Raw genomic sequence first — 13,342 nt, forward strand, 5'->3', positions numbered from 1 at the left:
CTTCAACACATTTAGGAGTGGAATATTATTTCAAAGACATGTTTGCTCAAGGCCAACAATATTCAATTCCTTAGGATATTTTACATGAGATGCGTGCACCACAGTATTGGTTGCCACCATTAGAAAACCTCAGTGAGACTCACAAATAGTCAAGTTCCCTAATTAGCCGATGACAGATACTGCAGTATTTGACAACAGGTCCAGTGGGCTTTTATACCCGTCTACCGTTCTGATATCCTCGCACCAATGCCCCAAATAAATGTTCAGGATTGTAGCATCTCACACCCTCTTTATTCCACTATCGCGCTTTTTGGTTTCTATTTTTTTGATCCATGATTTTTCAATGCTTTCCTGTGCCAGAAACATACACATCATCTTTATTCAACAAGCTAATGGAAGTCCCCAGTCCTACATTCCCTTACACCTTCAGTCTTTCGCTGTTTCTCTCCAAAACAAAGTACAGCGGTCAAGACAACTAGAAATTCCGTTCAATATTCCAATAGTTAAACTGCAGGCTCAGAAATGGCAGAATGGCTGATTCCCACCCCCTGTGACAACCATCTGCCCAATGTCTAGCTTACCCTGCAGTTATTGGAAAACCATGCATTTTGACATCATCAGAGTCGGAGGCTTCATTCTTTACAAGTACAGTCCAACACTTCACCTTAAACAGGAATGGAGTGCATTCTGGTTGTGCGACTTCTTTGCATTCTTGTCTGAAAATGACCCATTTAGGAGTTGTATTCTTCATCCTCTTCCTCCTCTTCCTCATCTCCCGGTCTTAAATTTCTAACTGACTGCAATGTGGTCAGCTGAAGCTGGGTTTGATTGATAACACTTATATCATCTATCTGCATCGAGGACTGTAGAAAGAAATTGAGCAAGTGAAAAATATCACAATAGTCATTTGATGATAAAGACAGACTAGGCGAAAACTTCAATGCATCTCAAGTTTCTCATATGTTGGGAGCACTACTTTTCCACAATTATCATTATGCTGTTAAATTTTGTACTTGTGCATCAAATGTAAAGCTGATCTTACTCCATTCTTTTTCATTGCGGACTTCAAAGCTCACTGGGGAAGAATGGATTAGTTGGTTTCAGAGAGTGGATGAGGACAGTGCAATTGAGGTGTACACGGACCACATATCTTCAGCTTATTTGCAAACCTGAAGTCCATTACAATGGATATCCATCACTGAAACAGACCATTCAGCTTGACTAGTCCATACTGGTCTTTGTGCACCAGCCTTTTTATTAACGCATTATTTCAGGAGACGCGAGTCGCTGACAATTTGTTTTCCATCTCTAATTGCACGTGGCTTGCTGGGCCATTGCAAAGGACAATTAAGAACCAACCACATTGCTGTGGGTCTGGAGTCGCATATAGACCAGATCGGGTAAGGATGGCAGATTTCCTTCCCTAAAAGGACATTAGTGAACCAGGTGGGTTTTACTAGCTTTACATTCCAGGTTTATTAATTTAGTTTAAATTACACCAGCTGCCTTGGTGGGATTTGAACCCCTTTGCCTGGGTCTCTGGATTATAGCCCAGTGATAATACCATAACACCACAGCCTCCTCCCATCCTTCCTCATCTAATGATGTCAGCATAGCCCTTTATTCCTTTCTCTCGTGGTTACCTAGCACACCCTTAAACGCACTCCACCATCGATCGCAACCAGTCCCTTTGGTAAAAAGTTCCACATTTTCACCATTTAGTTAAAAGTTTTGTCTGAATGCCCATTGGATTTCTTGATGACTTTGGTTATAAATTGGAGAAGGTGGAACTGCTCTCCTTGTACAAGAGAAGGTTTAGAAGAGATTTAATAGAGGTATTGAAAATCATGGGTATCATGGGTGGTGTTGCCGGGGGGAGAGGAGAGAGAGAGAGAAAGAGAAGAGAAAAGAGAGAGAGAGGAGATTGGGACAGAGTAGGCAGGGTGAAAACTATTCCCGTTGGTGAAAGGATTGAGAATCAGCGGACACAGATTTAAGGTGATTGGTAAAACAACAACGATGACAAGAAGAAACACTTCACACAGTGAGCATTAGATCAGGAATGAACTGACTGAGTGTGATGGAGGTAGGCTCAATTGAATTATTAGTGGAAAATGAAGAATATGCAGGGCTACGGGAAGTGGCAGTGGAATGGTTCCTGATACCATCCTTTTAAATCTTCTCTGCACCCTCTCCACTGCTTCTATTTTTAATAAGATGTCTGCCAGAACTAAGCAGTGCTTTTAGCTGTGGTCTAACCAAGGTTTGATATAACTTCCCCACTTTTCCAATAAAACCTAGTGCTTGTTTTTTTAAAAAATGGTCATACCTTCTTGTGGCACACCTTTTAGCAATGGATGTATTTATATTGAGATCCTTTTGTTCCTCTACCCACCTAGATTTATACCTAAAAGATCTTCCCATTCTTCCTATCTCACACTTAGTGTTATATGCTTTGTTTGTCAATTATTTGTCCAATCTCCATGGTTATTAATGTCCTCCTGTAATTTGTTTAGGAAGGATGACAGGAGCAGCACGGTGGTGCAGTGGGTTAGCCCTGTTGCCTCACGGCGCCGAGGTCCCAGGTTCGATCCTGACTCTGGGTCACTGTCCGTGTGGAGCTTGCACATTCTCCCAGTGTTTGCGTGGGTTTCGCCCCCACAACCCAAAAAGATATGCCGGCTAGGTGGATTGGCCACGCTAAATTCCCCCTTAATTGGAAAAATTAATTGGGTACTCTAAATTTATTTTAAAAAAGGAGAAGGAAAGGAAGGATGTCAGGGCCTTGGAGAGGAGAATTATGAGGAACATAGCAACAGCAGGCCATCCAGCCCGTCAAACCTGCTCTACCATTCAATACCATCATGGTTGATCAGATACTTCAATGCCTTTTACACACACTTTCCCCATAACCCTTTACATTAGGTTTCTGATTAACAATATCGATCTATCACTAGAATAATTCCAGGGGAAAGGGATTACAGTTACGAATTCAGAAGCTAGGGTTGTTCTCCTTAGAATGAAGATGATAAGGAGGAAATGTGATAGAGGTGTTTCCCAATGGTTCCCAATGGCTGAAGAGTCAAGAGTTGATTTAAATGATTGATTAAAGAGCCAGAAAGGAGATGAAGAAAAACATTTTAAAAATGCAACAAGCACACAGCAATCCATTTAGTCACATTCCACCGTTCTTCCCTCATACACTGCAAGCCTTTCATGCAGAAGAATTTGGAGCACAGATTGAACTAACGAGTTGGAAAGCACAAACCGATATCAGATGAAAAGTAGAATTAAAATGGTGCGCACAACTACTACCCATTGGCATTTACTGGAGTTTCCTGCAACTCCTTTTCCGACGCAACTTTAAAAGAAATTGAACATTTACATCTTGGGTCACACTCCTCTCACCTCTACAGGCTCAGATGCCGGACCACAGTTGTCACTGTCACCATTCTCGGCATCACCTTGCTTGGTGTTGATCATTGAGCGCAGAGCCAACTCTTCTACCTGAAGGTACAACACACCCACTTGTACAAGAACACATTCCAATACGAATAGGACAACATTGGGCTATTTTAGACTGCACCAGGGGACGAGACAGGGATGCCCACTCTCCCCACTGCTGTTCGCGCTAGCTATAGAGTCGTTGGCGATTGCTCTGAGAGCCTCAAGGGGCAGGTCTGTGTGTGGGGGAATTATGAGGATTCTTGGGGAATTTGGCCGGTTTTCGGGGTATAAGCTAAATATGGGGAAAAGTGAGATGTTGGCGGTCCAGGCGAGGGGAGCGAGAGGCGATTGGGGAGCTGCCGTTTAGGGTGGTAGGGGGAAGCTTTAGGTACCTAGGCATTCAAGCGGCACAGGAATGGGACCGGCAGCATAAATTAAATCTGGCCCGGCTAGTAGACCAAATGAAGGACGATTTCCGAAGGTGGGGCGCGCTTCCGTTGTCACTGGCTGGGAAGGTACAGACGGTGAAGATGACGGTCCTCCCGAGATACTGTTTGTGTTTCAATGTTTCCCCATCTTTATTCCGCGGTCCTTTTTTAAACGGATCAACAAAGTGGTCACTGGCTTCGTTTGGGCGGGCAAGACCCCACGAGTAAGGAAGGTAATGCTTGAGCGGAGTCGGGGAGAGGGCGGGCTGGCGCTGCCAAATTTACTAACTATTACTGGGCGGCGAATATAGCCATGATCAGGAAGTGGGTGGTGGGGGAGGGGTCAGCATGGGAGCGTATGGAGGCGGCTTCATGCAAGGGCACCAGTCTGGGGGCGTTTGTAACTGCGTCTCTGCCGTTCCTGCCGGCACGGTACTCCTCCAGCCCCGTGGTGGTGGCGGCTGGGAGCAATGGAGGAGACATGTGGGAGCAGAGGGAGCATCGGTCTGGTCCCCAATCTGTAATAATAACCAGTTTGCCCCAGGAAGTATGGATGGGGGTTTCTGGATATGGCTGAGAGGATGGGGGATATGTTTATAGAGGGGAGCTTTCAGAGTATGAGGGCGCTGGAGGAGAAGTTTGGGTTGGCGAGGGGAAACAAATTCAGGTATCTGCAGGTGCGGGACTTCCTACGTAAACAGGTGTCAACCTTCCCGCTCCTACCGCTAAGGGGGATTCAGGACAGGGTAGTTTCCAGAGGATGGGTAGGAGAAGGGAGCGTCTCTGACATTTACAAGGAACTTATGGGGTCAGAGGAGACGCAGACCGAGGAGCTGAGGCGCAAGTGGGAGGAGGAGCTGGGAGGAGAGATAGAGGATGGTCTATTTCGGCGGGAGAACAGCTGGTGAGTGGTGAGTCAGTTTCAGCGGGAGCATTGCGGAAGGAGGTTGCTGGGAGGTAAGTCAACCTTTAAAAGCACTTCTCTTTGCAGGGGCAGGCCAGTCGATTTCGGCGGGAGTGGAGCTGGCTGGTTAGTCCATTTCAGCAGGAGCTGAGAATTTTTCTTTTTTTTTTTTTTAAATTAGTTTTTTTTTTAGGCGGGATCAGGAAGTCGACCCGCGGACGTCTGGGAAGACCCTCACCAATAAATTCTGGTGGAGAGGAAACCCGAGACACTACACGTGTAGTGTCTCCCACCCGCCCTCCTCCTCTAACCTAATAATAAAACCCATTGGTCTGAGGTAAGTACCATATTTTTATTATATTATTATTATTTTTTATAAAAATTTAATTTAGTTGTTAGCCAGATCTTGGTAGAAAGTTAGAGGAATGGCAGGGAAGGGAGTGCAATGTTCCTCCTGCAGGATGTTTGAGGTGAGGGATGCAGTTAGTGTCCCTGCTGATTTTACCTGCAGGAAGTGCTGCCATCTCCAGCTCCTCCAAGACCGAGTTAGGGAACTGGAGCTGGAGTTGGAAGAACTTCGGATCATTCGGGAGGCAGAAGGGGTCATAGATAGCAGCTTCAGGGAATTAGTTACACCAAAGATTGGAGATAGGTGGGTAACTGTAAGAGGGACTGGGAAAAAGCAGTCAGTGCAGGGATCCCCTGCGGTCGTTCCCCTGAGAAACAAGTATACCGCTTTGGATACTTGTGGGGGGGACGACTTACCAGGGGTAAGCCATGGGGTACGGGCCTCTGGCACGGAGTCTGTCCCTGTTGCTCAGAAGGGAAGGGGGGAGAGGAGCAGAGCATTAGTAATTGGGGACTCTATAGTCAGGGGCACAGATAGGAGATTTTGTGGGAGCGTGAGAGACTCACGTTTGGTATGTTGCCTCCCAGGTGCAAGGGTACGTGATGTCTCGGATCGTGTTTTCCGGGTCCTTAGGGGGAGGGGGAGCAGCCCCAAGTCGTGGTCCACATTGGCACCAACGACATAGGTAGGAAAGGGGACAAGGATGTCAGGCAGGCTTTCAGGGAGCTAGGATGGAAGCTCAGAACTAGAACAAACAGAGTTGTTATCTCTGGGTTGTTGCCCGTGCCACGTGATAGTGAGATGAGGAATAGGGAGAGAGAGCATTTAAACACGTGGCTACAGGGATGGTGCAGGCGGGAGGGTTTCAGATTTTTGGATAACTGGGGCTCTTTCTGGGGAAGGTGGGACCTCTACAGACAGGATGGTCTACATCTGAACCTGAGGGGCACAAATATCCTGGGGGGGAGATTTGTTAGTGCTCTTTGGGGGGGTTTAAACTAATGCAGCAGGGGCATGGGAACCTAGATTGTAGTTTTAGGGTAAGGGAGAATGAGAGTATAGAGGTCAGGAGCACAGATTTGACGTCGCAGGAGGGGGCCAGCGTTCAGGTAGGTGGTTTGAAGTGTGTCTACTTCAATGCCAGGAGTATACGAAACAAGGTAGGGGAACTGGCAGCGTGGGTTGGTACCTGGGACTTCGATGTTGTGGCCATTTCGGAGACATGGATAGAGCAGGGACAGGAATGGATGTTGCAGGTTCCGGGGTTTAGGTGTTTTAGTAAGCTCAGAGAAGGAGGCAAAAGAGGGGGAGGTGTGGCGCTGCTAGTCAAGAGCAGTATTACGGTGGCGGAGAGGATGCTAGATGGGGACTCTTCTTCCGAGGTAGTATTGGCTGAAGTTAGAAACAGGAAAGGAGAGGTCACCCTGTTGGGAGTTTTTTATAGGCCTCCTAATAGTTCTAGGGATGTAGAGGAAAGGATGGCGAAGATGATTCTGGATATGAGCGAAAGTAACAGGGTAGTTATTATGGGAGACTTTAACTTTCCAAATATTGACTGGAAAATATATAGTTCGAGTACAATAGATGGGTCGTTTTTTGTACAGTGTGTGCAGGAGGGTTTCCTGAAACAATATGTTGACAGGCCAACAAGAGGCGAGGCCACGTTGGATTTGGTTTTGGGTAATGAACCAGGCCAGGTGTTGGATTTGGAGGTAGGAGAGCACTTTGGGGACAGTGACCACAATTCGGTGACGTTTACGTTAACGATGGAAAGGGATAAGTATACACCGCAGGGCAAGAGTTATAGCTGGGGGAAGGGCAATTATGATGCCATTAGACGTGACTTGGGGGGGATAAGGTGGAGAAGTAGGCTGCAAGTGTTGGGCACACTGGATAAGTGGGGCTTGTTCAAGGATCAGCTACTGCGTGTTCTTGATAAGTATGTACCGGTCAGACAGGGAGGAAGGCGTCGAGCGAGGGAACCGTGGTTTACCAAGGAAGTGGAATCTCTTGTTAAGAGGAAGAAGAAGGCCTATGTGAAGATGAAGTGTGAAGTTTCGGTTGGGGCGATGGATAGTTACAAGGTAGCGAGGAAGGATCTAAAGAGAGAGCTAAGACGAGCAAGGAGGGGACATGAGAAGTATTTGGCAGGAAGGATCAAGGAAAACCCAAAAGCTTTCTATAGGTATGTCAGGAATAAGCGAATGACTAGGGAAAGAGTAGGACCAGTCAAGGACAGGGATGGGAAATTGTGTGTGGAGTCTGAAGAGATAGGCGAGATACTAAATGAATATTTTTCGTCAGTATTCACTCAGGAAAAAGATAATGTTGTGGAGGAGAATGCTGAGCCACAGGCTAATAGAATAGATGGCATTGAGGTACGTAGGGAAGAGGTGTTGGCAATTCTGGACAGGCTGAAAATAGATAAGTCCCCGGGACCTGATGGGATTTATCCTAGGATTCTCTGGGAGGCCAGGGAAGAGATTGCTGGACCTTTGGCTTTGATTTTTATGTCATCATTGGCTACAGGAATAGTGCCAGAGGACTGGAGGACAGCAAATGTGGTCCCTTTGTTCAAAAAGGGGAGCAGAGACAACCCCGGCAACTATAGACCGGTGAGCCTCACGTCTGTAGTGGGTAAAGTCTTGGAGGGGATTATAAGGGACAAGATTTATAATCATCTAGATAGGAATAATATGATCAGGGATAGTCAGCATGGCTTTGTGAAGGGTAGGTCATGCCTCACAAACCTTATTGAGTTTCTTTGAGAAGGTGACTGAACAGGTAGACGAGGGTAGAGCAGTTGATGTGGTGTATATGGATTTCAGCAAAGCGTTTGATAAGGTTCCCCACGGTAGGCTTATTGCAAAAATACGGAGGCTGGGGATTGAGGGTGATTTTAGAAATGTGGATCAGAAATTGGCTAGCTGAAAGAAGACAGAGGGTGGTGGTTGATGGGAATGTTCAGAATGGAGTACAGTCACAAGTGGAGTACCACAAGGATCTGTTCTGGGGCCGTTGCTGTTTGTCATTTTTATCAATGACCTAGAGGAAGGCGCAGAAGGGTGGGTGAGTAAATTTGCAGACGATACTAAAGTCGGTGGTGTTGTCGATAGTGTGGAAGGATGTAGCAGGTTACAGAGGGATATAGATAAGCTGCAGAGCTGGGCTGAGAGGTGGCAAATGGAGTTTAATGTAGAGAAGTGTGAGGTGATTCACTTTGGAAGGAATAACAGGAATGCGGAATATTTGGCTAATGGTAAAGTTCTTGAAAGTGTGGCTGAGCAGAGGGATCTAGGTGTCCATGTACATAGATCCCTGAAAGTTGCCACCCAGGTTGATAGGGTTGTGAAGAAGGCCTATGGAGTGTTGGCCTTTATTGGTAGAGGGATTGAGTTCCGGAGTCGGGAGGTCATGTTGCAGCTGTACAGAACTCTGGTCCGGCCGCATTTGGAGTATTTGCGTACAGTTCTGGTCACCGCATTATAGGAAGGACGTGGAGGCTTTGGAGCGGGTGCAGAGGAGATTTACCAGGATGTTGCCTGGTATGGAGGGAAAATCTTATGAGGAAAGGCTGACGGACTTGAGGTTGTTTTCGTTGGAGAGAAGAAGGTTAAGAGGAGACTTAATAGAGGCATACAAAATGATCAGGGGGTTGGATAGGGTGGACAGTGAGAGCCTTCTCCCGCGGATGGATATGGCTGGCACGAGGGGACATAACTTTTAAACTGAGGGGTAATAGATATAGGACAGAGGTCAGAGGTAGGTTCTTTACGCAAAGAGTAGTGAGGCCGTGGAATGCCCCTACCTGCTACAGTAGTGAACTCGCCAACATTGAGGGCATTTAAAAGTTTATTGGATAAACATATGGATGATAATGGCATAGTGTAGGTTAGATGGCTTTTGTTTCGGTGCAACATCGTGGGCCGAAGGGCCTGTACTGCGCTGTATTGTTCTATGTTTCTATGGGCGGACACGTTGAGTAGAGTCAACGCATCCGTAACATGTGCCAGGCTCAGCCTGATAACAATTCAAGGTCGTTCACCGGGCTCACATGACAGTGGCCCGGATGAGCAGATTCTTTGGGGGTGGAAGACAGGTGTGCAAAATGTGCGAGAGGACCAGCGAAACCATGTCCACATGTTTCTGGACATGTCCGAAGCTTAGGGGATTTTGGCAGGGGTTTGCAGATGTCATGTCCACGTGTTAAAAACAAGGGTGGTGCTGAGTCCAGAGGTGGCGATTTTCAGGGTGTCCAGAAAGCCCGGAGGAGAAAAAAGGCAGACGTTCTAGCCTTTGCTTCCCTGGTAGCCCGAAGTCGGAGACCTGGCTATCGGACATGGCTAGCTTTCTGTGTTTGGAGAAAATCAAGTTCGCCTTGAGAGGGTCACTGTTAGGGTTCACCCGGAGGTGGCAACCGTTCGTCGACTTCTTCGCGGAAAATTAATCAGCAGCAGAAGGGGGGGGGGGGGAAAGAGTTAGTTTAGCTTAGAGTAGGCGGTTAATAAAGATGGGACCTGTAAGAGAGGGTGACGGCTTTTGCACTATGTGTATAGTTTTCATATACATTGTCTATTTTGGTGTTTGTTACAATACCAAAAATACCTCAATAAAAATGTTTATTTAAAAAAAGAACACATTCCAATACAATGTTGGTATCAAATATTTACAATAGCTTGCATTCAACCCAGGCGTACCAAGGTGCTTAAAAGAGGAATAAAGCTGCACGGAGTCGAGATCGTTTAACCCTTCAGTTCAATTGGATCATAGCTAATCTGTATCTTAACTCCACTGACTTGGCTTTTTTGGGGTCATATATCCCACTCCCGGCAGTCCCAGATCAGAATTAATGCATCGGGACTCAGGTGACCTGCCATATTCAGGGTGAGGCGTTTAGGCATCCCACATCCCCTCCCATAGCTGTAGGGCCCAGGGTACCAAAGCCACTAGATAAGAAACATCCTGCATGATGTTAACCTAGAATTTAGAATCAGAACTCCACCCTTAACTCCAGTCTCCAAACCTTCCACTGGCTGACTCGGAAGGAATGCTAATCACTAACTAAAGCCTCGCTCCGCTTGATGTCATAATGGGGGTGCTTTTCCTATTTTCTGGGAAAGATTAAACAGTGAGCAAATGGAATGAAAATGGAAGAAGAAATACTCTTCAAAATAGGAAGAAATAATGATGAATATTCTACTCTCCCGAAATGTAGCTTTTATATACTTACTGCACTAAAGCTGATTGTATTTCCCAGCCCAGCTGTGGGTCTGTTGATTAAATTAGTTTGTTGCAGTATTTTGTCAAATGAAAAAGCTCAGGGGTGCTTTATCGACATCACAGGAGGGAACAAAGTATAAAAATCAAGAGTGTGTTTGGTTGCATGATGGGAGCAGAGATCCCCTTCACCCTGAACCCCCAGCCCAAACTGCTCCAATCACAGGGCAGCAGCAACAAACAGCAGCAATAATGGCGTGGTGGGGAGAGGTTCACAAACATCGCCTTATTGCCAATCTGTGCTCTACTGGAAACATTTGCTTACTGGTGAAAAAGGCACTTCATTGAAGTACAGGGCAGAGAGCGAGTTAATTCTATATGTAAACAATAAATATGCAATGTTCTTTGGGTTTACCTTTAGTCGGTTTTAATTGATCCTGTAAACTGGTTTTTGATTTTCAGTAGAGCTTCCTCTTCTTTCTTTCAGCTCCTGCAGCCGGCTCAGCATTCTGAGCCCTTTGGAGTTTAAAGCTTAGCTGTAGGAGGAATAACTGCACTTTTGAATAATTGTGCCAAGAGATGCTCCGGATTATGCATTGCACTCTTTGTATGGAGGGGCAGTCTGAAGGCACGATAGAGGAGCAATAACAGCTTTGGTTAAAGCACACTGCTAATTAAAAGTAAAAAGGAACATCAGACGAGACAAGCAGCTTTCCGTCAACATCTGAAACAGAAAAGACAATTTAGCAGCTTTGACGGAGTCACAAGCAATGTTAACTAATCCTCTGCAATATTACACTGCTCACATACGCCACATTTTTAAATAGCCAAAGGCATTTACACTCTGCTCACACCCTGCCCAATTCAAGCGTACACAGCTTAAACAAGCAGAAAATGCCCCCCCCCCCCCCCCCAACTGGAGTTTAAGATTAATGGATGATCTGACAGATGTTTAAAATGATTTGACAGGTTAGATAGAGAAACTTATTTCCACTGGTGGGGGCAATCAGAGAGAGGTGACAACTTTAAAATTCGAGCGAGGCCATTCAGAGCGCGATCAATCTTAAATGGTCTCCCACAAAAAGCTGTGCTAGGAGCAAATGAAAATTAGGTAGATGTCCATGAAAATTGAGTTAAAGTGAGTTAATGGGGTTTATACAGATTAGATATAACTGAACGTTGGAACTGGCTTGAGGGGTTGAATGTCCTATTTCTGTCACTAATTTGTAAATAAATAACCTACACACATCTTCATCGGATTATGAAATGTTTTCAAAGATTTAACTTCCTGAACAGCCATACACAGCCACAGATTCTATTTGCAGCAATGCAAACTTTCATTTAAAGAAATATGCATAGCTTCAGACCAAAAAAGCCCTCTTTATTTGTACTTGCAAATTAGAATCACAGCACAGAAAGAGAACGCCCATTATATCTGTACCGCTTCTTTGAAACATTTATCTTAATGTGTCTCTTACGATAAACCTCGGAAAGAATTTCACCTTATTTACTCTCCAAAAACCCCTCAGGATGTTGATCCTTCTATCAAATTTCATTGAAGTAAATGGAAGATCAAAGACTGAATATGTATAACTTGCCAAAAACACTTAATCAATATAACTGGCAGAAATTCACAACCAGAAATGACTGTAGGCTTAAAATATCACACCTCCAACCCTATGACATTTATTATCTGTTGGACTTCAACCTGGTGTTGTAAAGACCACAGAAAATTCCAGAAATGCACAGCATTCATACCAACATCTCAGAAAGGTTGAACACTTCAGACTTTTAATTTCTGGTACGTGATCATGCACATTGCCCCATATTCAAAACTTGCTTGCAATTATGTAGCACCGTTAACATTGTAAAGCATCAGAGAAGCATAAATACAACATTATGTATTAGGGATAATAAGACTGGTGATTAGACTATAAGATATAGGAGCAGAATTAGGCCTTTCGGCCCATCGAGTCTGCTGTCATTCAATGATGGCTGATATGTTCCTCATCCACATTCTCCTGCCCTTTCCCCATATTAATCAAGAAACCCCCTTATTAATCAAGAACCAGCTTTGTGCTTGACCTGTTGTTTCCTACGGGGTTACAGACCAAGAGCTAGAATGTGAAATAAGACAGAATAGTTATATTTTAGAGCATAAGAACTAGGAGCAGGAGTCGACAATTTAGCCTCTTGAGCAAGCTCTATCGCTCAATGTGATCAGGGCTGATCTCATCCTGGCCTCAATGAAAATGAAAACCACTTATTGTCACAAGTAAACTTCAAATGAAGTTACTGTGAAAATCCCCTAGTCGCCACATTACGGCACCTGTTCGGGGAGGCTGGTATGGGAATTGAACCGTGCTGCTGGCCCGCCTGGGTCTGCTTTCAAAGCCAGCGATTTAGCCCAGTGTGCTAAACCAGCCCCTAAGCACCATCATCCTGCCCGTTCCTACCCTTCAACCCATTACCAATTAAAAATCTCTAACTCCTCCTATCCCAGCATTCACCACTCTGGGGTTAGCGAGTTCCACAGATTCACAACCCTTTGGGAGAAGTAGTTTGTCCTCAAATCTGTCTGAAATTTGCTACCTCTTATTCTGAGGACTATGGCCCCTCATTCTAGTTAACCGTATAGATTTCTATTTGTCTGGGACTGCGGCCATTGGGCCATTCCTCCCACAGCCTGGCGAGTGTGGATAACACTGCATTGATACATACATAGATGTATCACACGACTTAAGCCCTCACTTCCACCCTATCCCCATAATCCAATAACCCTTCCTAACCATTTTGGACACTAGGGGCAATTTATAATGGCCAATCCACCTAACCTGCACATCTTTGGACTGTGTGAGGAAACCGGGGCACCCGGAGATAACGCAGACACGGGGAGAACGTGCAGACTCCGCACAGACAGTGACCCAAGCCGGGAATCGAACCTGGGACCCTGGCGCTGTGAAACCACAGTGCTAACCACAGTGCTGCCCCATATAG

The 13,342-nt window shown here is 45.5% G+C and overlaps 1 protein-coding gene across 5 annotated transcripts in view; it reads right to left on the reverse strand.

Annotated features, from left to right (window-relative positions):
• The window catches only part of LOC140387370 (lactase-like protein), a 113,206-nt gene that overhangs the window by 99,455 nt on the left and 409 nt on the right, over positions 1-13,342 (reverse strand). For all 5 annotated transcript variants that reach the window (XM_072470362.1, XM_072470364.1, XM_072470360.1 and 2 more), the window contains exons 2-4: positions 10,761-11,069; positions 3,409-3,507; positions 665-863 (exon numbers count right to left, since the gene is read on the reverse strand). In XM_072470362.1, the coding sequence (XP_072326463.1) occupies positions 665-772 (108 nt within the window). In that variant the 5' untranslated portion in view covers positions 773-863; positions 3,409-3,507; positions 10,761-11,069. The remainder of the gene's footprint in view (positions 1-664; positions 864-3,408; positions 3,508-10,760; positions 11,070-13,342) is intronic.

The sequence above is a fragment of the Scyliorhinus torazame genome, chromosome 12, assembly GCF_047496885.1.
Source record: "Scyliorhinus torazame isolate Kashiwa2021f chromosome 12, sScyTor2.1, whole genome shotgun sequence".
In the NCBI taxonomy this organism is placed as follows: domain Eukaryota; kingdom Metazoa; phylum Chordata; class Chondrichthyes; order Carcharhiniformes; family Scyliorhinidae; genus Scyliorhinus; species Scyliorhinus torazame.